The sequence below is a fragment of the Pinus tabuliformis genome, chromosome 8 (assembly GCF_031772625.1).
Source record: "Pinus tabuliformis cultivar Carrire ecotype Pingquan chromosome 8, CPIR1, whole genome shotgun sequence".
Classification (NCBI taxonomy): domain Eukaryota; kingdom Viridiplantae; phylum Streptophyta; class Pinopsida; order Pinales; family Pinaceae; genus Pinus; species Pinus tabuliformis.
In genome coordinates, this window is record NC_142294.1 from 568,450,206 (window position 1) to 568,473,997 (window position 23,792).

Below are 23,792 nucleotides of genomic sequence, written 5' to 3' on the forward strand. Positions count from 1 at the left end.
GGTGGAGAGTCTAAGGCACATGCGTTCTAAAGAACCCAGAAACCGTTTGGTGAAATTCCACCCGAACTGTATTTTATTAAAATAATTAATATTTTTAATAGGGTTCCTAAGTCTAAACTTAGGAAAATTAAAGTATTAATGGGTATTAATCAAAATATGGGTGAGAATGTCCTAGAAAGAAGATCAAGTCAAGTTTTTAATCTTAGTCGTCAATTAGAGACTTAATCTCGGCCGTTGAAGTCTCAACAAGAAAAGTATAAGAAGGAGGCTTGGGGTTCATTTAGAAATACACACGAAGAGAACAAATTGATCTAGAGTTCGAATTTTCTGGGGCTAGGAAGCTGAGAAATTCGAACTAAGTGATCATTCTGCTGCAGAGGGGCGAGGATAGTTTGGGAACACTGGGCAGAGAGGCAGAAAGCCACTAGTGGAGGCAGCGCAACACCTAGAGGGACTGACGCTAGGCCAGTCTGGGCCCACGCGGGCCTGATGTTGGGCCCACACAGGGCTGACACTGAACCAGGGAGAGCCAGTGCAAAGGAGAAGCTGCCCTCACGCAGAAATCTAGAATTTTTCCGGGAGCTACCAGAATAGTCGGGAGAGGTTGATGCAGAAGTTCCAAGAGGCAGAAGAGATTGCGCAGAGCTAACGCAGAGCCTGTAAGGCTGACGCAGGGACAATGCAGAGATAGCTGGGGTTAGCTAGTTCTACTGCTAGATCAGCCGGAATCTACCGGGTGAAGTGAGCTAATCTCACTTAGTTTTCCGCCATTATATTTTTCTCTATAACTGGATTGCCGGAGGGCATCCAACATTGTATTCTAAACTACTAAAATTATATAAAACCCTCAGAGCTGCGTCACTGGTTTTCCTGAATTGGGTTTTTCCGGGGACTATTTTTTCCAAAAATAACGGTGTCCTATGTATCTTGTTCTTTGCTCAGTTTCTTGTTTCATGTAATCAAATTAAATTGTTGTAGGCTGCAAAAGTAATTTACTTCAGTATTTTTCAGAAAATAACTTGATAATGTATATTAAAATTAAGTAGGACAAGTAAATTCAGTTTTGCTGCAATAGGGGTTCCTTGAGTGTAGGAATTTTCACAATTGGTGACTAACATTGCAAATTTGTGGATGTGTGAGTCAATTCAAAGATCCATAGTGCAGCAACATTGCTACATTGGAAAAGTTTGTGTGTGATAGTCCTTACTCCTTAATCTCTTTGTTCTTTCGCTATAAAGATAAAAACTTCATGTTTTTGGTATCTTGAGAGTTACGGCATTAATTCGAATCTTTAGCATGCATTATCTTGAAAGTGGATCCCCTTAGAGACTCTTTCCTACTACAAATTTTGTGAAGTCGGTTTTCAAAATTTAGGGCTATTGTGGCATGTGTTTTGCAGCTCAATTAGCTCCTAAACCTAAGAACAATCCTCTAAAAAAGACTACTTGACCCCATAGCCCAACTCAAAGACAAGACACTGATCTTCTCCTTTCTACCATCTCAAAAATACATAAAATCATAAATTTTATTTGTGTTTCAAGATTCTGGAAATCACAGCAGCAAATATATTATTTCAGGTTGTTGAAGTGATATAAGCCCCAATTAAACACCTTAAAACTTGAATTTTCAAGATGTAAATCCCAGATTTCGGGCACATATTTCCAAATTGGATTTGCATAAATTAGCCAATTTATATTGCTGTTTTGTACCTCATTAAAAGGCTAATTAAAACTTATCATAAGTCTGAAATATTAAACTCTCATTAAACCCTAGATTAGATTTGTTCCAAAACCCTTTGCTCCCTCCCTATCCATGGTATTTTGGGCTTTAGATTACTTTAGGGATTCCACTCTTGAGCTAGAGAAAAACTACCCAAAAGAGAGAGAGATAATGCTACCAAGGTGTCAGTGGGTAGCTTATCTAAGTCACCCTTGGGTTTCACAATTATGCTTTTGGACTTTTGCACCAAGTGAGAACCCAGGAGGTAACAGAACTGATGAATCTTTCCTTTGAAGCATTAATGTTTTTTCCATTTTCAATGGTTTTTAGAAAACATAAAAGATTAAAATTTCTCTGATGTTTAGAAGATTTAATAACTTTCCTTTTAAAATCCCTTGGCCACTGAACTTTGAACATTGAAGTATGTTCTCCAAATATTTCTTGTTCGATCCCTTCTCAGCCTTCATAAGTACAAGTTCAATATCGCTCCAATACCATGTTGGTATTTAGAGATGCATAACCATAATAATGAGATATGAGAAATAGATAAACTACAGTTTCGGAAATGGAATCATTTGATTCAGTACGAGTACATCCTTTAATTTATGAATTGGGTAGTTTCTCTACCAAATTGAACATCTTCTCCCTAAGAAAGTTGGGCATGTACTCCAACCAGAAAGGAGTCTACATCAGAAACATGTAAGTTCTACTTTGTCATGTCACTATTAAATGCTCTCAATTCTACAAGTTGTAGGTGCTATGGTTAAAAACTTATTCAAAATATATTGCATAAAACATTTATAAACCAAGCACCCTCCCAATCTCATATCAATCTCATTTTCATGATCATTATTGAATCCAACCTTAAAACAAAGTAGCTCTAGCCCCACCTAATACACCGCCATCACTATGTGTATCCCCTAAGTTTAAATTATCTGCTATTGATTCATACATTTTTTGTGATTCACTTGTGTGTGCATTGATATTGAGAGAGAGAGAGAGAACTCTATAATCTTCACTAATCTTTGCAAAGATGAAAAAGAATATGGTCCATAACAAGTATTAACAAGTGAAATTAAATGACACAACTTACCATCTAGTGAGAAATCTTTAAATTTTTGAAGAGAGAGAAAGAGAGGGATGGATAAATAGCATTCTATCTAGATTAAAACACAGAATTGACCAAAAGGATCAACCAAAATTCCTTTAATTATTTTCAACTACATATATAACCTAAAAATCCTGAAAAAAAGGGGCAAAGTAGATTTAATGAAGATAACTAACCTGCTTATCCAACATAGTTGACATCTCTTTTAGAACCTGACGGCGATCCATTTTTCCTTCTTGAATTTGTTGAGCATACTGCCTCACCTTCTTCTTCATTAACTTGTAGTCTATGTAATATCTTAATTACCAAAAAATGAAGCAAGTTCTCAATCAATGTCAATAGACAATAGAACACATGATTAATGTAAACAAAAATTAGGACGTTTTTCTGATAAGAGCCTCGAGAAAACAACCATAGCTTTGTCTAATTTTAAAGAAATTGTTTAATATTAGTAGCACGTTCAAAAACAAACAAGAAAGAGAGTGTGAAGTATCTACAAAAGTTTACCATAAAAATCAATAAAGCAAGTAATTGATGGATCATATCTTTCACGAGAAATGTTACTCCATTAGTTTCCAATTATGGAATAGAACAAATTTGACATATGTTGTTTCAAAAGTATGTTGATTTGGACACGGTTATCTTTCATGTAATACTAGTGTGCCTTCTTAGAGCAATAACCATCTTGTCTAACCAAAGACAAACTAAAGTTATAACTTGTGTAATATGTCCCATTTCTATATATTTATGTTCTTTTGTGAACACATCCAAAGTTAGCAAGTAGTATGTTTGAGTTAATAAAAGATAGTAATATAGTCACGCTTTGGAGAACTTTAAAAACTATGGGCATAAGATGACATGAGATAGAGAAGCATGGCTCTTCAAACTTTACTTTTTGCATTGTATTCCAAGCTCATAGAGACTTAATGAGGAGTAACCAACTTATCCAGTTGGATAATGCCGACTAACTAGATATGATCATAGCATATGTTTCTCTATTACCAAAAAAAATATAGAGAAGCAAAAGACCTATATGATAGGCCTAAGATGGGACATCTATTATAATAAAAAAATTACTATCATTACAACTAGGCCATTGCCCACCAGTACCATCAACGGATTACTAAGTCATCCAATAAATTTCTATTCTCACAAGTAAATTACATACAAGACATAGGAAAACATCATTGATTGTATTAATAATGAAATAAGAGCAAGCTTACAACCAAAGTCTTGACGTCGCAAGCCTTCTCAGAGGGATCCAGCCAGCATGTTCCTCAAGCATTCACTCTTTGAAGATGGATCTCCCAACATACAAGATTCTCTCTCTCACTCATAAGTTTTACACAAAGTTAAGGGCACTTCACAACCTTCCACAAACTATCAACAATCCCACACTTGTCACACTCACACCAACTACACTAATAGCACTGCTCAATCCAAGAATTTACCAACTAGCCAACCATCAAAAACTAGCAGATCATAGCAATGGTGAGTGATTTTATAGGAGGAGGAGCCTCCATGAAATGAGGGAGAGGGAGCTTATCCTCAAGGGAGGTTGCACAAGAGGTGGAACCACCATCCCAGATGTGGAAAGGCGACTCAAACTGACCCAACAACCAGGTCTAGAGAGTCATCCAAAAGGCCAACTGTTGGAACAAATTTGCCCAATCTGGATCATCGCGGGTGCATAACTGAGCTTTAGCGCTGACATCGCAAGTGAGCAATGTAGCTAGTCAGATCATCGCTAAAGATAATAAGTAACCTCGCGCTGGAGCATGAAATCAGACCATCACGGGAATCAGATGTACTTCCGCGCTGGCAGCGCGGCTAGACTATTCATGAACGCCCTTTAGCGCATATATTAAGTCCACAGTCGCAATGATGTAGATAACTTAGGAAAAGTGGGTCATTTGGCAGCACAAGAGAGCATTTGTTCAATATGAGCATGTTCGACTTGGACCCATGACACAGTGGAAGGACTGGGGTGAAGGCAGTGACAAATTACTATGTAACAGGTTGTGGTCATTGAATAGTCAATAATGAATAAAAAAAATGGCCCCCAAAATCCCTGCAACATTCACTTGTTGAGGACCCTCTCAACTCAAGACATTCATATAAATAGTGACCCTCATATCCTCCTCTAGTAGGGATTTTGTGGCTTCAAACAGGTCATCGTGGAATTTTCGCTATAAATTTTTTTCTGCGAAGCTTCAAAAGCTGAAATTAAAACCCATTTGAGCCGAAATCTTGATGAACCTCGTGACTGAATTTCAGATCTTGGTTCACTATATTTTCGGAGATATGATCTGAGGAATTTAGGGTTTTTGCAGGCTCCCGAATTCCATGTCAAACAAGTGACGTTGGGAAAATCATCATAACTTTCTCTCTGACCATTGGATTCAAATTTCGTAAATAGTCACAAAAAGAAAACGGACTGTAGTTTGTTGAGCAGCGTTTTCAAGGCTAAAGGTCGCACCAGTGACACGTGGCACTTTGTACAAGTTAGCTCTACTGAACAAGTCTATAATCAAGTCATCATGGGAGATTAAGCATAACTCTTTCTTGAAGAATCCAATCTTGATCAGACCTATGGGGTTGGAAAGAGGACTCAGAGGGCTACCACAGGAAGAAATTTCAGGCCTTGGAGATCCGAAATTACATAGATACAACAGATTCAATATCGAGCTCCTAGAAGGAAAGAAAAAGCATGCATTCAAGGATCACTATAGTAAGGACCACACATCAAAAGTCAAGGGTAAGTCTCCTCCAGCAAGGTATGTATGATTAGTGTTTATATTTGAACTTTAAGTATCATCTCTGACATATGTTTTTGCAGGACAACGTAAGTATATACAATGTCTCCGTTATATCTCTATGTATCTATATGTCACAATCAGTTTTTCGGATGTCCTATTCTTGATACTACACATTTTATGCTACACCAAATTTGCTAAATCTATATGATGTTGTAAGTTCATGTTACTTGTCTTGTCATAGTTGATAAAATGGTCTCTATTGTTGTACTTAGAACTTGGTTCATCACAAGTTTAGGGTTTGTCATCAATTTCTATTGTATATATCTTTAGGTCAGTTTTGGATATAGTCTTGCATAGAGTCCATGCCTATATCAAGAGTGGGTGTCTTTGTCTACTGCTGCAACAAGTCAACAACAAAATTGACAAGAACACTTCAAGTATGAATGTAATTTTAATTTGTATTTATTCATTATTATGCACTTACATGTGTTTTGTAGGCAGAGGTAAGTTGAAGGGTATTTTGTTTTGTTTTGGGTTTGGTTTCGCTAGGCAAATTTAGCATAGATTCAAGCACAGCATCAAGCAAGCATTCAAGAGCTGAAGTATCAAATTAAAGGAAGCATTGCAGCGCGACATCCTTTGAAGACATGACAACCATCTGCATATTGTGAATTAGTATCAAGGCCAAGAGTCATCTGTAAAAGAGTCATCATTGTAAAGTTGTAAAAGAGTCACCATTGAAAAGATTGTAAAAGAGGCAATTTTCCTAAAGTCAAAGAGGCAGTGTTGGGAGGTATAGGAGTCACTGTTGGGATGATGTCATGGTTGAGTTGCAGGTCATAGAGTGATTGGGTAATTGGTCAAGTACAAGAAAATCATTGTAATATCATTATAACATGGATCATTGTCCCTGGTACGGGAGTCCACACTTTTGTATTTACTTTTGTCTTTATAGGGTGGCAGGGAGGTGCTAGGAAGGTGCATGAAGTTGCCTACAGGTTGGATCCTGTGAACACTTCAGGGTGGTAGGTTGGTCTAGGGTGTTGGGGCATCCATTCAGTGGATTACTGAAGAAACCAGGGCAGTGGGGCGTCCTTCCAATGGGAGCTGGAGAAGTATGTTTTTCTATAATTCTAGGAAGTTGTTGCTTTCATTTCAATTGGGGCTGAAGATTAAAGAATTTATTAGAAAAGCGTTCGGTGGTTTTTGACTCAGAGGGGATTTTCCACCTAAATTTTTTGTGCCTACTATGTTCTTTTATTTATAGTTCTTACTGCATAAACGTTAATAGTAATTGAAGATTAACTAATGCTCTGAAAAGATTTAAAAGTGCTAATTGCTAAGGAATACTAATTCACCTCCCCTCTCAGTATTTCCAACATAAGCTTGGTTCACCTAGTTTGCAAAATCTAAACCCTATCTTGTGGTTAACACGATGACCTTGCAGTCGTCAGAGCCACAGTCTCTACAGCGTTGGAGGCATTGGGTGGTTAGAATTCCATGGGAGGTATCTTTAATATAGCCTTTGCTATGTTTCCCTGGGCTTGTCTCCGCAACCTACACTAGAGACTAGATTCGAAATAGCTGAGAGAAAGGACTCAGGTAGGCATTTAACTTAAAGTTAACCAAGACTTTGCACTTCACATAGATCTAGGTGTCGCATTTCATATAGGATAGTGTGCATCCTAAGCAGCAATTGTTCATCTGGTAACTTGGTAACCCATTTATATTAAGCAAGTAATTTTGACTCCATAAGGCACTGGTCTCTCAAATAATTTAATCTAATTGTGCTAATAATTAAGCTTGCTAAATCATCATTTACCAATTTGCTAGGCCATTCAGTTGTGTCTCCCAGACTAGTCGGTTCCCGACAAGTCTCTCATCCACACATTTCATAGGGACTACCCCCCATACCCTGTTGTTGGGAGACAGCTAGAACGGAGAGGGCGGGGATAGAGTGACAATTGTTAGTTTTTGTAGCATCAGATGTGTTCTAATCACCAAACTTAGTGGAGGGGATAGAAAACATGAGAATTCCATAATCCAAAGATCATTTCTAGAAGTTCCATCTAGAGATGGCTTAATTAGATTACTAACCTATTTTTTAATGTTTCCTAAGTCTAAACTTAGAAAAATTGGTTAATTAATCAGAATTAATTAAGTCAATGTGAGAATTCTCTAGAAACTCACACGGATCGACAGAGAATTAATCTAGGCCCTTGATGAAGTTCTAATCTTGGTCATTGGTGTTAGGATATTCCGACACATAGGAAATAGTTAAGTACAACTTGGTCTAGTTTAGAGTTAGGTATAGAGTTAGGTAAAGTGTGTTTCTTTACCGTTGTACATATTGTAACTTACAATCTGATGGTCACGATATGTAGTGATCCGACGGTTCATTCTCTCTTCGGTATTACCGACACTTGATCCGTGGCTTGACACCCGATTGGTCGATGAGTTCTATTTAAAGCGCATGGAGGGTCATTGTTCGGATAATCCATGCATGAGAGAAGCTTATGTAAATTTTCATTCTTTGATTAATAAATTGCCTGTAATAGCCACGTTGGCGCAGGCCGTGGACTGTTTCCCTCTTTGAGGGTTTTAACCACGTCAAAAATACTGGTGTATTGATCTGTGATCTGGTTGTGAGCGGTGTCCTTTTGGTGTTCTTTCTAAGGAACTTACCCTGTAAATTCCTACATGGTATCAGAGCTATTTGAGGGTCGCGTCCATTGGTGATCCAAATCTGAAGCCGGTAGAATTGCATGTGGCTGTCGTTTCCTAGATCTGCTGTTTCTGACTGCTTTCGGGCCGAGAGGACTGCTCTGTTGCGTTCGGAGCATCTGTTCCAGTGAGGAACCCCTTTCGTTTCACGCGAAAAGGTTTCCAGTAGCCCTAGCTGCGTCATTTTTCAGATCGGGAGGTATACAGTGTTTTTGCAGTTTACTGTTATTTTCTCTCTGCTTATTTCGGTTTCGGTTTATTTACCCTTTTTTTTAACCGGATCTATACCTTTCATTTCTGCGTATGCTCTTTGCCCTGCGACTCTGTGCGATCTGGGCAAATCAGAAACAGAAAGGAAGGATTTTTCTCATGCGTATGCTCTTTTCCCTGCACCTTAGTGTGATCTCGGAAAATCAGAAACATTGAGAAAAATATTTAGTTTTTCGGCTAAAGCTAACTTTGAGATTTTTTTTAAAAATATCTAGTTTTTTGGCTAAAGCTAACTTCGAGCCGCAAGGTTCGTTTTTCTTTGCATATTCGTGTTGGGTTTTGTGTTTTGTGTTTTGTAGGGAAAAAGAGCTTTCTCAAGGCAAGCACGCAAACCGAGCCCCCCCCCCCCTCTCTCTCTCTCTCTCTCTCTCAAATTTTTTGTATAGATCAATTGGTTCAAAGCTATTTTAAGAGAGTAGAGGTCTTGGGTTCAAGTCTCCATTTTGTGGGGGCGGATTTTTTTCATTCCCGCACATTCGCGCACTTTGTCGGCAACTTCAACAATTTTTTTTCAAAAAGCCATAACTTCTTCATCCGGAAGCCTTTTTCAGAGCCGTTTTTTTTAAAACAGCCTAATTTTTCGAGATCTATCCATTGGAACACTTACTTTCAGCATCTTCAGCTTCAGTTTTTTTAAAAAAAATGGAAAGTCCATGCCAAGTCATTCTTGACAGCACTAACTACTTCCAATGGATAGCCTACATGGAAGATTTACTTAGAAGTAAAGGTCTCTACAGAATAGCCACAGACCAAGAGAAGAAACCAAAAGATGAAGACAAGGCTGCAAAATGGGAAAATAGACAAGATCAAGCACGTGGTTTGATAGGGATGTCTATTTCTCCTGATCTTAGATTCCATATTGCAGAACTTGAGACTCCTCATGAAGCATTGGAAAAAATCGCTAAAGTTTTTGGGATTAAAAATGAAATTAGAGCCCATCAACTTGAAAATGAGTTGCTTACTTTGGATCCTAATAATTTTTCTTGCATTGAAGATTTCTTGTCCAAATTCAAGACCCTTAGATATCTCTTGGAAGGTGTTAAGGTTAAGAAAGAAGATGGTAACCTTATTTATTCCATCCTTACTAAGTTGGGACCAGCCTACTCTGTATTTGTTTCCACTTTCCATTCTACAAGGGAAGCTTTCATTTGTCAAGGAAAAGACTACAAGGCCCCTTCCTTTGACTCCTTTTGTGATTCCTTAATAAGAGAACAAGAAAAACTCTTACACCTTGGTCTTCTTAATCTTGGAAACTCTTCCACGAAAGCGTTAGCCGCCCAGCAGCAACCAAATTCAAAGAATCCTAAGAAGTCATATCCTCAAAAGAATGGTCCTAAACCAACTCAGCCTCAAAATGAAAGATCATTTCAGCAAAATGATAAGACCAATAAAAACAAATGGAAGAAGACTGATAGACATTGTAACTTTTGTAATCGAGATGGCCACTTAGAATCTAAATGCTTTAAGAAGATGGAAGCCTTGGAAGCCGCAATGAAGAAACATAACATCCATGTGGAGCCTACTTCAACTTCAACTTCCAGAATGGCACTTTCTGCATGTCGTTGTCAATCATCTCAGTCTGGTTATGCATTAAATGTATCTTCTTCCTCTCCTTCTCATGAGTGGCTCATTGATTCTGGAGCCTCTTATCACATGGCCAAAAACCAAGCCATGTTTTCTTCTTTAAATGATTGTAACACCAAAAATATATATGTTGGTGATGATAGATCTCTTAATGTTGTAGGGACTGGAACTGTTCATCTAGACAATGGTCAGTTTAATGATGTATTATGTGTTCCAACCTTATCCTGCAACCTTCTATCTGTATATCAGATAACTCATTCAGGTGAAGGTAAAATTGTTGAATTTTCACCTCATGATGTTGTAATCAAGGATCTAAGAGATCCTAAACAGATTCTAGCTACTGGTATTGCTGATGATTCCACAAGGTTGTATAAGTTTCACAACTTTGGGTCATCAAATCTTCCCTCAGTATTTGTTGCTCATAATGATGAAGTGAGCAAACTTTGGCATGAGCGATTTGGTCACTTAAACTATCGCTCCCTTCAGCATCTATGTAAAGAAAATATGGTGACAGGTCTTCCTATGGTATCTTGCAGAGATGGTGTTTGTTCCGGATGTGTACTCGGAAAACATCATCGGGACAGTTTTGACAAACGTGCCTCTTGGCACGCCTCAGCCCCTTTACAGCTTGTGCACAGTGATTTATGTGGTCCTCTTCCTGTTGCTTCATTCTCTGGCTGCAAGTATTTCTTAACTTTCATTGATGATTTCTCCAGACGCACTTGGGTATACTTCTTAAAACTCAAGAGCGAAGTATTTAACACATTTTTGGCCTTCAAAGCCTTTGTTGAAAAACAATCTGGACATCAAATTCTTAAGCTAAGAACTGATAATGGTGGAGAATATGTTAAAAACACATTCATCAACTTTTGCACCGAAAATGGAATTCAAATGCAACATACTGTTCCATACACTCCACAACAAAATGGTGTAGCTGAAAGAAAAAATCGCACCTTAAAGGAAATGGCTAATTGTATGCTGCAATCTAAAGGACTCAGTCTTAGTTTTTGGGCCGAAGCAATTAATTGTGCAAATTATATAATCAATCGCACTCCTACTAAGGTTCTAGAGAATATCACTCCAGAAGAAGCTTGGAGTTCCATTAAACCAGATGTAAGTCACTTTCGTGTTTTTGGAAGTGAAGCATGGGCCCATATTCCAGATGAAAAGCATAAAGCTTTAGAACCTAAGAGTGAGAAATGTACTTTTGTTGGATATTCTGAAGATGTAAAAGGTTATAGACTTATTCCATTTAAGTCCAAAAATGTTATCATTAGAAGAGATGTAAAATTTGATGAAAATAAATCGGCCTGCGAGCCTAGTCCGGCGGATGTGCCACCTCTTCCTATCTCTTCTACTTTTGAAAACATTTCTTCTTCAGATGATGAAAGTGAGGATGATAATCCTCCCCCACCTTCTCAGGATCCTCAACTTCCAAGATGGGTCCGTGCTACTCGGGATGCAGCAGGTGATCTTGCCGGTGATCCTACAGATCAGCGACGTACACGTTCTCAGTTTGAAAGAGCCTCTTCTTTACTGGCTCAAGCTCCAGTAAATCATGATCCTGACACTTTTGCAGAAGCTTCAGGCCATCCACATTGGGAAGCAGCTATGAATGAAGAATATCATTCATTGTTGGCAAATGATACATGGGATCTTGTTCCTCTACCAAAGGGACGCAAACTTGTTAGATGTAAATGGGTTTACAGAACCAAGTATGGACCAGATGGGAAAGTTGATAAACATAAAGCTCGTCTTGTTGCTAAGGGCTTTTCACAGGTTGAAGGCATTGACTACACTGAAACCTTCTCCCCTGTTGCCAAAATGAACTCTATCCGCCTTGTTCTTTCCCTTGCTGCCTCTTTAAAATGGGAAGTCCATCAGATGGATGTTAAATCTGCCTTCTTGCATGGGGACTTGCAGGAAGAAATCTATATGGAACAACCCATTGGCTTCATACAAACAGACTCCAGCCTTGTTTGTCGACTTAAGAAATCCCTTTATGGTCTCAAGCAAGCTCCTCGGGCTTGGTATGCCAAAATGGATAGCTTTCTTTTAGAATCTGGCTTTTCTAGGTGTTATTCTGACAATACTGTCTACACCAAGAAAGTGGGCAACTCTCTTATCATCCTTGTTCTTTATGTTGATGATCTTATTCTTACTGGTAGTGATCCCAACCTTATAAACCATGTGAAGTCTAGCCTTAAAAAGAAATTTGAAATGACAGACTTAGGACACTTACACTATTTTCTCGGTCTTCAAGTCTTGCAATCCAAGGAGGGTATTTTCCTTTCCCAGTCCAAGTATGCTTGTGATATTCTTCGTCATTTTCACATGGAAGACTGTAAGCCAGCCCCTTCTCCCTTTCAGTCTGGAGTCAAACTTTCAGTCTCTTGTACTTCTCCTGAAGTTGATGCTACCTTATACCGTCAACTTGTAGGAAAACTCTTGTATTTAACCCATACTCGTCCTGACCTTTCCTTTGTTGTTGGCCTTGTTGCTCGTTTTATGCAAAACCCCCGTGAAAGTCATTGGAAAGCAGCTAAAAGAATACTTCGTTATGTTCGAGGTACAGTACAGTTTGGGATTCATTACAGTGCCAAAGCAGCTCCTCTATTAGTTGGTTTCACTGATTCTGATTGGGCTGGTGACCCTGATGATCGAAAGTCTACTGCCGGTTATGTCTTCACTCTTGGTTCAGGACCTATTACATGGGCTTGTAAGAAACAGGCTGCCATTTCTCTTTCGTCAGCAGAAGCAGAGTATCGTGGTGCCGTGGAAGCTAGTAAGGAAGCCTTGTGGCTTCGTCAGATCCTATCAGAGTTTGGCTTTGAGCAGCAGCATCCAACCACACTTTGGTGTGATAATCAAAGTGCCATTCAGCTATGCAAAGATCCAGTCCAGCATCAGCGCAGCAAACACATTGAACTACACATGCACTTCATCAGAAAGCTCATTCATGACCATGTTCTTGAAGTGCAATATTGTTCAACAGATGATCAGGTTGCAGACATCTTCACAAAGGCTCTCACAGAGGCGAAGTTCACTAAACTTCGATATATGCTTGGAGTTCAGGAAGTTGTCACTAAGGGGGGATAGGCTCTAGTGCCTCCTTCCTTCTCCTATTGTGTCATATTTGTAAATCCTTCAATCCTATCCCAAGTTGTTCTTAAGGGGGGATGTTAGGATATTCCGACACATAGGAAATAGTTAAGTACAACTTGGTCTAGTTTAGAGTTAGGTAAAGTGTGTTTCTTTACCGTTGTACATTTTGTAACTTACAATCTGACGGTCACGATATGTAGTGATCTGACGGTTCATTCTCTCCTCGGTATTACCGACACTTGATCCGTGGCTTGACACCCGATTGGTCCATGAGTTCTATTTAAAGCGCATGGAGGGTCATTGTTCGGGTAATCCGTGCATGAGAGAAGCTTATGTAAATTTTCATTCTTTGATTAATAAATTGCCTGTAGTAGCCACGTTGGCGCAGGCCGTGGACTGTTTCCCTCTTTGAGGGTTTTAACCACGTCAAAAATACTGGTGTATTGATCTGTGATCTGGTTGTGAGCGGTGTCCTTTTGGTGTTCTTTCTGAGGAACTTACCCTGTAAATTCCTACAATTGGTGCTCCAACAGAGGATTATAAGAAGTCGATAGGCACTTGGAGAACACACTTGAGCAGTTCGATTTCCTTGGCAGATCAATTTCCAGAGAGTAGCAGCACTTGTCGGAAATCTAGAGATTGAAGGAGAGACAGAGAGGGGCAGGGGCAATGAGGCTAGAGGAAGATTTCAGATCCAACGAGTGCAGTTGCAGAGAGGTTGAAGTTTCTCTAGGAGGATGCACAGTCCTAGCGTAGAAGCCTCAGAAGGAAGTTCAATTTGCTGAAGAGGACAAACGTTTTCAGTTCCAGAGGTCGGGCAGAGGTTCCAGAGTGCTGGAGAGACGTTTTCCCAGTCAGCAGTAGGCAGGACGGCTTGATTAGCAAACGATTTGGGCAACATGCGTGGCAGGCAGCTTCAGAGTGACGTAGAGCCTGCACAGGCCCAGTTGGACGGCTTGCTTTTAAGTAGCAATCGAAAGCCGAGATTGCTTGGAGTGAGGGTAATTTCCCTCAAGATAGTTTTGCCAGTTATTTCTCTGTAAGATTGCCAGATTTCAGCATTCAAATTGTACTCATAATTTCTCATTGCTGCATAATAATAAAAACCCTCAGTTGTTGCACCGGTTTTCCTAAGTTGGGTTTTTCCGGGGACATTTGTCCAAAAATTACTGTGTAAATTTTATGTGCGCTAGATTTTCTCAGTTTCCAGCATTATTTTCTTTTGCAAAATTTTTATTTGTGAAGTTTGCAGTAGTGAATTATTCGTTGTTTGTATGGGAAAACATATTGTTAATTAATTTACAATTAGAAGAATAATTTCCAGTTGTCGTAATAAAATTTCGTAGCAAAATTTTCTGAGTTGTCGAATAACTTCGTACCGCTGAAATTTTCACATGGTATCAGAGCGTAATTGATCAATCGGGAAGCTCAAAGATGGTAGAAGAAAATTTTGTTTTTTAGAGGGAGCAACATGCCGAAATTTTATGGTGTTGCGCAGTGCCTGGCTAGGTAGGCCAAGTTGCTTAGGGGAAGTTCGATTTTTCAGTGCAGAGTGGCAAAAAAATTCGACTTTCCAGATTGAGTAATTCAATATTTCTGGTTAGACGCAAAAGGGTTTCGCAATAATTTGTAGTCACAGAATCAACATCGGATGGAAGAGAAATTGCACACATACAAGGAGATTTATCTCAAAGGGTTTTTAGACAAGAAATCTAATATTCCCAGTTGCAGGTGGCAGTAGCAACTAGCAGAACTGCACAGTCCAAGAGGGAGTGTCAATAGCATAGCAGTCGAGCAGAGGAAGAGGGAGTTTCTAGATCAGATCAGAGATGGACACAGTTGGGCTTAGAGATCAGGATAGGTTGGAGAGTTCCTCCAACTATGTCATCTAGAAGGCCACGATGTCCTTCTTGTTAGATGAATATGGCCTGAAGCTCTATATAGACAATGTTGTGGTAGTTCCCCAAGATGCGGATCAGTTGAAAGAATACACGAAGGAAATGACAAAGGCGAAGCGGTTGATCCTGGATGGAGTTCAAGATCATATAGTGTCACATATATCTGGCAAGAATACTGCCAAAGAGATGTGGGATGCTCTCACCCATCTATATCAAGGAACTTCCGAGCAACGGAAGATGTTCTTGGAAAAAAATATGAGATGCATCAAGATGCAGAAAAGGGAAGGCATAGATCCCTTCCTCACCAGGATTCAGGAGGTCCAAGATCAACTTGCAATTGTTGGGGCGGTACCTCAACCATCAAAGCTAGTATGGTTGGCACTGAACAATGTCTTGGAGGATTGGCATGTCTTCGTCCAAAGTATATTAGGTAGAGACCATCTACCAGAATAGGACAAGATGTGGTCTGACTTGCAGCAAGAAGAGTTGAGTTGAGCTCTGCTAAAGAGATCCATCAGTGGCAACAGTAGTAGCGGATCGAAGGGTGTGAAGGAGGAGAAGAATGTGGCCTTAGTATCCAAGGGTCCCAATCAGGGGCAGGGGGAGCAAAAAAAGAAGAAGGACCTGTCAAAGGTCAAGTGCTTTAGATGTGGTGAGCTTGGTCACTATAGTACACAATGTCCTCTCAAGAATAAGGACAAGTAGGAGAAGAAGGACCAACAGGGATCGTATGCCGAGATCGACAAGTTGTTCTCCAGGTTGGAGAAATATTTCGCGATGTTCACAGATATACCTCTAGGAGTGAGATGAAGTGATTTGGTGTTGTAGCCCCAAAGAGGTACCAATTTGGGCAGGATCCTTGAGGAGTCCACCTCATGGATCATCACCTGGCTACGGGAGCCCACAGTATCCAGTAGCAGGATGGATCAGTGTCGAAGATGCAATCGGATTCCCGAGTGACATTTGCAGACTAGTAGCAGTCAGATGCTCAAGAGAGCAGTGCAGTGTTGACAGCAGAGCAGGTGGCTCAGTGCAAAGTCAGCAGCAACACAAATACTTCATTGGACAGTGCAGCAGCTAGTAGTAGTCAGGACTCGGGAGAGAGATGCATCATACTGAACACAGTTGATTCAGTATTTTGGATGCTTCTTTGTTGCAGTAGTTGCAGTTGAAGTAACAACGGGTGAGAAGGAGTTGCAGTGCAGATGCAGAGTTGGCAGCAGTATGGCAATGTCAGCAGCAGCACAAATGCAACATCAGAGTTGCGCAATGGCTGGTGGGAAGTAGGGCCATGTTGAAATTTCTAAGTCTAACCATTAGAAATTTTATCTGTATTCTTCTGGTTTATTTCTCCTACTTGTTAATTACAAACAAGCTATTTAAACATATAAACATCGAAATAAACACAAAACATACTCAACCATCTACAGATCAACAGCTGAAAGAAATAGCAAACACACAAGTGACATCGTTATTTTTGGACAACTCGTCCCTGAAAAAACCCAACTTGGGAAAACCGGTGCAACAATTCTGAGGGTTTATTTTATTATGCAGTCTATCCTTGAGTACAACTGGGTGCCAAACTGGCTCACTCGACATAGAAAAATAACCGGCAGTAATACCTCTCTATTCGGAAGCAGATATTCAGAAAATTTGCCCCTCGAAACCCTCTCCAGCACAACTAAAGCACTACATCAGCCCTCTGAGGCACTGTGTAGCCTCTACGGCCTTCTACGTCACTCCTGCTACCCTCTGCATGGATAACACAGGCCCTCTAACCTCTGCGTTGTCCCAACTGGCCTCTGCATGGCCTACTCTGGTTCTGTGTCTGCCTCTCTGCCTCTGCGCTGTCCCAACTAGCCTCTACGTGGCCTGCTCTGGTTCTGCGTTTGCCTCTCTGCCTCCGCGCTGGTCTCCCGACACTATCTTTGCCTCTTTGTCCAGTACTCACTGCCCCTCACTACAAACTGATCACTGTTTCGATTTTATTTAGCAAACCCTGCTCTAGTAAATCGAATCACTGATCACTCTGGTGTATCCTCCAACTGACTCTCATGCCTCCTCTTATACTTTTCATGTTGGTCCTTCAACGGTAGAGATTACATCTCTAATCAACAACTAAGATTAGATTTGGCTTGATTGATGTCTTTTGGAACCTTCTAACCCAGTTTTATATCAATACCCATTAATATTTTATTTTTCGTACGTTTAGACTTAGGAACTCCATTAAAGATATTAATTATTTTAATATCTCCTTAACCAAGTAGAATCTGCCCAAACCATTTCTGGGACTTGGAGATCTCTTATGCTTTAGCCTCTCCACCAATTTTTATGGCTAGAGCACATCTGATGCTACCCCAAATCAACACTCCCTCTTAGCGAGGACTGTGCTCTAGTAATACTCCACACTGAGCATCACCCCGATTATATGACACCGGTACCTATGCTGATGCTAGGCCTCCCGACCCAACATCCTCCGCATGAAAGTATGCTGGTACAACATCTTCAAGGTGTCCCACATTTCCTTTGTCGTCTCCTTCTCGGCAATATGTTGGACCACATGATCCTTGACCCCATCAAGGATGATGCATTTCGCCTTGGCCATTGCCTTCTCGTACTTCTCATTATCAACTGGGTCAACTAGGATAGCCACTGTTCTCAAGGCGAAGGCCTTGATGCGATGTCAATATAGAATGGACAGGATCCTGGCCTTCCAGACCACAAAGTTGGACACCCCGTCCAGCCTGTCTTGATCCATCAGCCCATTCATGGCCATCTCTCTGCTCTTTCGTTCCGCTCCTCCGAGTCTCTACTTCGCTCTGGAATTTCTCTATTTGACTCCCTCTGAGTCGCTACTTCCTGTGTGGAAGTTCTCTGCTAAATTCCCTCTGAGTCTCGATTTCCCTCCTGGAAATCCACCTACCAACCGTCGAGTCACACCTCTCCGATCTCCTGTGCACCTGCAACACTGATCCGGATTCCTTGGCTAGAAATCTGCCTCGGTATCGACTCCCTCTACCTTGGTTTTGCCCTATTAGGTATTGTTCTACCCACAACACCCCACCTGTCACGCCCGCAGGCCTACGGTAGTCTTCTAACCGTACTTGGCGAGGTGCAGCACCACCGAACATTTTCTTTTCACCAATACTTACGTTCATGGACTACGCCTAACCACTTGTCCTACTTAGTTTGTGTTTCTCAACCAAGTAATTATTATGTTTCCTTTATACCAATGAACACCCATACACATTCATTATCAACAGCAATTATACATGAAGAACACAATTGCACAGTATAAAGGGAGGGGCAACTCCCTAAACAATGAGTCTACCCGAATATATTATATTAATCAACTTTCAACTTTACAAAGCTTCACAAGTATACTTGGGAAACACCAAGTTTCATACTTAGCCAAAATTACAACTTGTCACACCTTCGTGTGCCAACCAAAGTTCCTTGCCCAAGCTGGGCAGGCGCGCCCTCACACGAGCTGCCAATCGCACTTCTCAACCGAACCTTGTGCACAATGGGCGGGCGACTCCACCAAGTCACCAAGACACCCTCGTTTCTCCTTCGCATGGCTTCACCAAAGCTTCCACCGTTTTATGTTTGCACGCACCGGGTGACTTCACCAAGTCTCACCTACGTTCCTTCGTCCGAACGACAGGCGCTCCTACCCGCATTCTCACCCAAGACTAAGACCTGTGCATTTATCCCGTGCGGCCTTGCCCAAGAGCGGGCGCATTACCTTGTTGCGCCTTACCTTATTGTTGCGGCTTCACCTTTAATCTGTGCACTTCCTTCTTGCTCGAGTGATGATCGAAAGTTCGATGATCAAATGCCACCATCGCATTGTTGTATTTGTATGAGTGGAAGGGCGAGTCGAGCTGCCCAAGCCGACTCGTCCTCCACATGTTCAAATGCCCCTACTTCATCGCAAATCCTTCCATATGTATGTCGGCCTTTGCTTGAATCATAGGTCGGCCCATGGGCTAGCCAAGCATGCTCCCACGCCATAAGTTCTTCGCTCGTCCTCTCCTCATGCGCATTATAACGTGTCTCCTCGCACATCAGTCATAGGACTTCGCACTTCGCATATTTTCCTTCGTTCAAGTCGCTCATTCACCAACAAGCCAACTTCGCACATCGGGTGGGCGTGCCAAGGAACCGCAGGTCCTTACATCCTCCTCCACCTTAAATCATTGTCGTCCTCGACAACATCCCATCCTAGTATCCATCCACCAAGATCATCATCAACAACTGTCTCATCCTTGGTCCATGATATCGACTCCTCCACATATTGCAAACATCCCTGCAACATATGTAGAACCACCATCTCCATCATGTGTCGTCCCATCCTGTGAACTGTCATCCTTCCTGCTGCCTGATGTCAACATCTCTCTGGTACACTGCTACCCCCCATGGCTTGAACTAGTCGGGTGATCAGTCCAACTGTCACGCTCAAATCATAAGAATGTTCGTCCTTATGCCTTCACCAGTCTATCTCGGATTCTGCCACATCCCGGACTCACCAAGAATCTCTCCCATGCTCAGGTCCATGGAAACTCCATCCCATCTGCAACATGTCATGATGCTTAATGCCGAACCATTCCTGCACCATCTGTCATACCTGCTCAACCTGTTTTAAGGACTCACTGCCATGAGCAGCTAACAATGAGCCCCATCTTCTATGTCATCTAAGAAGATGTAGAGGGAGTAGAGCCTGAAGGCTCACCCTCACTAATAAGCTCAATCCATCTGTCAGGATTCTCTATCTCCATCCTCTATAGATATGCAACCCGATCCTCCTCTTGGACATTCGGCCTCACATAAACCTCCTCATCATCATCATCATCCTCAACTTCTTCTAGCCTTCTTGACAAATCCAAGATACTATCAGAAAGTGTCTTGATAACCAATGACTGCTCGGTAAGCTTTGCCTCAACAGTAGACAACCACTTACTCATGTCTTCCATGCGCTTCTCATCCTCCATTTGCATCACTGCCAGTTTACAATCAGGCTTTGTCACTCCAATGGTTGGAACACCAATGGGTACATCTTCCCTTCCATCGTAAATGTACAGCTTCTTCAAATGTGGAACGATCATAGCATCATATTGTTTCAAGAATTCCATCCCCAGCACAGCCTCATAGTCATCAATCTGCACTATAGTGAAGTCGACTTTCCCAGTCCACTCACCTAGTGTTGTGTCCACTCTTTCAGCTATACCAAGTACCGAATCAGGAGGAGAGTTCACCATCTTCATTTGTGCCTTCACTGGTACAAATTTCAACCCAATTTTCTCACAACATCTTCACTCATGAAGTTATGAGTAGCTCCACTATCTACCATGGTGAGTACCTCCATACCTCCAATCTTCATCCAAACATACTCCAAGTTGTTCCTTTCAGGATTTTTTCAAGAGACCACTTCTGTAGCAGCACCACCACCAAGGATCTGCATCATCCCCACAGAAGGTTCTTTCTTCGCATTAGATTGTGCAATAGCGGCCACTTTCGGTCTAGAAGGGCAATTCTTCACCGTATGTGGTTCAGCACAAATCCAACACTTGAATGGCCTCTTCGTCTTCTCATCCGACTTCAAAGCTTCATCTTTCTTCTTCTCTTTCGGCTTATCGAACTTCTTCTTCCTATCATCAAAAGTCTCATCATATTGCTCCACCAACCTGTCCACAGCAGCAAAAGCTTCCTCAAGTGTTTTAATCTTCTGCCTCTTCACTTCATTGCATGCCCAAGGTTTCAATCCAATAATGAAGTTGAACACCTTGTCCCTCTCCGCCATGTCAGGAAGTTCCAGAACCACACTTGCAAACTCCCGCTGATATGTCTGTAGGTTCCCTGTCTGCTTTATGAACTTAATCTTCATCCTTGCTTCCCACGTTTCATCCTGAGGACTGAAATGAGCCTGCAAAGCTTTCTTCATATCATCCCAAGAAGTAATGTCATCAGCACTGCCATTGGCAATCTGATCCATCCATCTTCTCCACCACATCTTAGCATCTTTTGTCAGGAATTGAGCAGCCACTTTCACCTTTGTCTCATCATCGGATAGACCCAAGCGTTCCAAGTATTGCTCCATATCCCATAGAAAGTTACCAAGAGTCTTCGCACTTCTTGTACCATCATAAGATTCCGGTTCCTTGACTTTCACATGAGACACTCCTCCACCTGAGTTATGTCTCACGGCCTTCTTCAACACCGCGATCTCATCATTTGCACCATCAAGAGATTTCTGCAAGTTCACAATCTCTGCCAGACCCTTGTCCCTTGCTTCTCCAATCTCCTTGACTTCATTCTCAAGTTGTGTACACTTAAGATCAGTGTACTCATGCCGAGTCCGGAGTTCATCAAACTCTTCCCTCAACTGCACATGATCCTCTAGTTCCTTCACGACTAGATCCATCTTTGTAGTCCAGTAAGATTCCAATGCCTCCACTCTCTCTAGTAGTTTTTCAATAAAGGCCTCGGTCACATTGTGGCTAGATTTACCCGATACCACTCGAGATTCACATGCCATTTCTGCTTCCTTCTTCCTTCTTTGTGATCGAGTATCGACCATCCAACAGCTTCACCAAGTTTCCTGCAACCTGAACCAGCCCTTGTTCCACTTGTATGTGAAACAGCTTCCTTCACCTGCAAGTACCTGCTTCACTGTCACCAACTTCCAAGCTTCTTCAACCCTGAATACCACCTGTCAAGCTTTTCACCGTTAACCAGGATATCAGCTCCTTGATTAGCTCTGATACCAACTGTCACGCCCCCAGGCCTATAGTAGTCTTCCAACCGTACTTGGCGAGGTGCGGCACCACTGAACACTTTCTTTTCACCAATACTTATGTTCATGGACTACGCCTAACCACTTGTCCTACTTAGTTTGTGTTTCTCAACCAAGTAATTATTATGTTTCCTTTATACCAATGAACACCCATACACATTCATTATCAACAGCAATTATACATGAAGAACACAATTGCACAGTATAAAGGGAGGGGCAACTCCCTGAACAATGAGTCTGCCCGAATATATTATATTAATCAACTTTCAACTTTACAAAGCTTCACAAGTATACTTGGGAAACACCAAGTTTCATACTTAGCCAAAATTACAACTTGTCACACCTTCGTGTGCCAACCAAAGTTCCTTGCCCAAGCTGGGCGGGCGCACCCTCACACGAGCTGCCAACCGCACTTCTCAACCGAACCTTGTGCACGATGGGCGGGTGACTCCACCAAGTCACCAAGACACCCTCGTTTCTCCTTCGCATGGCTTCACCAAAGCTTCCACCGTTTTATGTTTGCACGCGTCGGGCGACTTCACCAAGTCTCACCCGCGCTCCTTCGTCCGAACGACGGGCGCTCCTACCCGTGTTCTCACCCAAGACTAAGACCTGTGCGTTTATCCCGTGCGGCCTTGCCCAAGAGCGGGCGCATTACCTTGCTGCGCCTTCCCTTATTGCTGCGGCTTCACCATTAATCTGCACACTTCCTTCTTGCTCGAGTGATGATCGAAAGTTCAATGATCAAATGCCACCATCGCATTGTTGTATTTGTATGAGTGGAAGGGCGAGTCGAGCTACCCAAGCCAACTCGTTCTCCACATGTTCGAACGCCCCTAATTCATCGCAAATCCTTCCAAATGTATGTCGGCCTTTGCTTGAATCGTAGGTCGGCCCATGGGCTAGCCAAGCATGCTCCCATGCTATAAGTTCTTCGCTCGTCCTCTCCTCATGCGCATTATAACGTGTCTCCTCGCACATTGGTCGTAGGACTTCGCACTTCGCATATTTTCCTTCGTTCAAGTTGCTCGTTCACCAACAAGCCAACTTCGCACATTGGGTGGGCGTGCCAAGGAACCGCAGGTCCTTACACCACCAGCTTCACCCCTCGCAAACTACCCACAGCTTCCTATGCCCCAGCAACTTAAGGACTGAGCCTCTAGGCCCTGCGTAATCCCGACACTGTCTGAAATGCTCCCATACCCAACAGAGTCAACCCTCCTAGTCTCTGCGTGGCTCTGCGTGAGCCTTTTTTTGTGCTCCTCAGCCTCTGCGATGGCCTCTCTCTGGCTTAGGCTGATGACGCAGTCACTCTGCGTCAACCCTTCTTCTGTCGCTTTATGCAAGGAACAACTTCTGTCACTCGAGACAATTGTCTCTGCTGCAAATGCTCTACTTTAGCTGGTGCCTTTAGCTCTCATGTGATTTGCAACTAGGCTCTGATACCATGTTGAAATTTCTAAGTCTAACCGTTAGAAATTTTATCTGTATTCTTCTGGTTTATTACTCCTACTTGTTAATTACAAACAAGTTATTTAAACATATAAACATCGAAATAAACACACTACAGACTCAACCATCTACAAATCAACATCTGAAAGAATAGAAAACACACAAGTGACACCGTTATTTTTGTAAAACTTGTCCCCGGAAAAACCCAACATGGGAAAACCGGTGCAACAATTTTGAGGGTTTATTTTATTATGCAGTCTATCCTTGAGTACAACTGGGTGCCAAACTGGCTCACCCGACAAAGAAAAATAACTGGCAGTAATACCTCTCTATTCGGAAGCAGATATTCAGAAAAATCTGCCCCACGAAACCCTCTC

General features: G+C 41.7%; 1 protein-coding gene across 5 annotated transcripts in view; it reads right to left on the reverse strand.

Moving 5' to 3' along the window:
* Window positions 1-23,792, reverse strand: part of LOC149236731 (SPX domain-containing membrane protein OsI_17046-like) — a 396,789-nt gene that overhangs the window by 240,603 nt on the left and 132,394 nt on the right. For 3 of the 5 annotated variants that reach the window (XM_089372472.1, XM_089372474.1, XM_089372473.1), the window contains one exon: window positions 3,004-3,124. The exons of the other annotated variants lie outside the window; for them this stretch is intronic. In XM_089372472.1, the coding sequence (XP_089228598.1) occupies window positions 3,004-3,124 (121 nt within the window). The remainder of the gene's footprint in view (window positions 1-3,003; window positions 3,125-23,792) is intronic. 5 annotated transcript variants of the gene reach the window in all.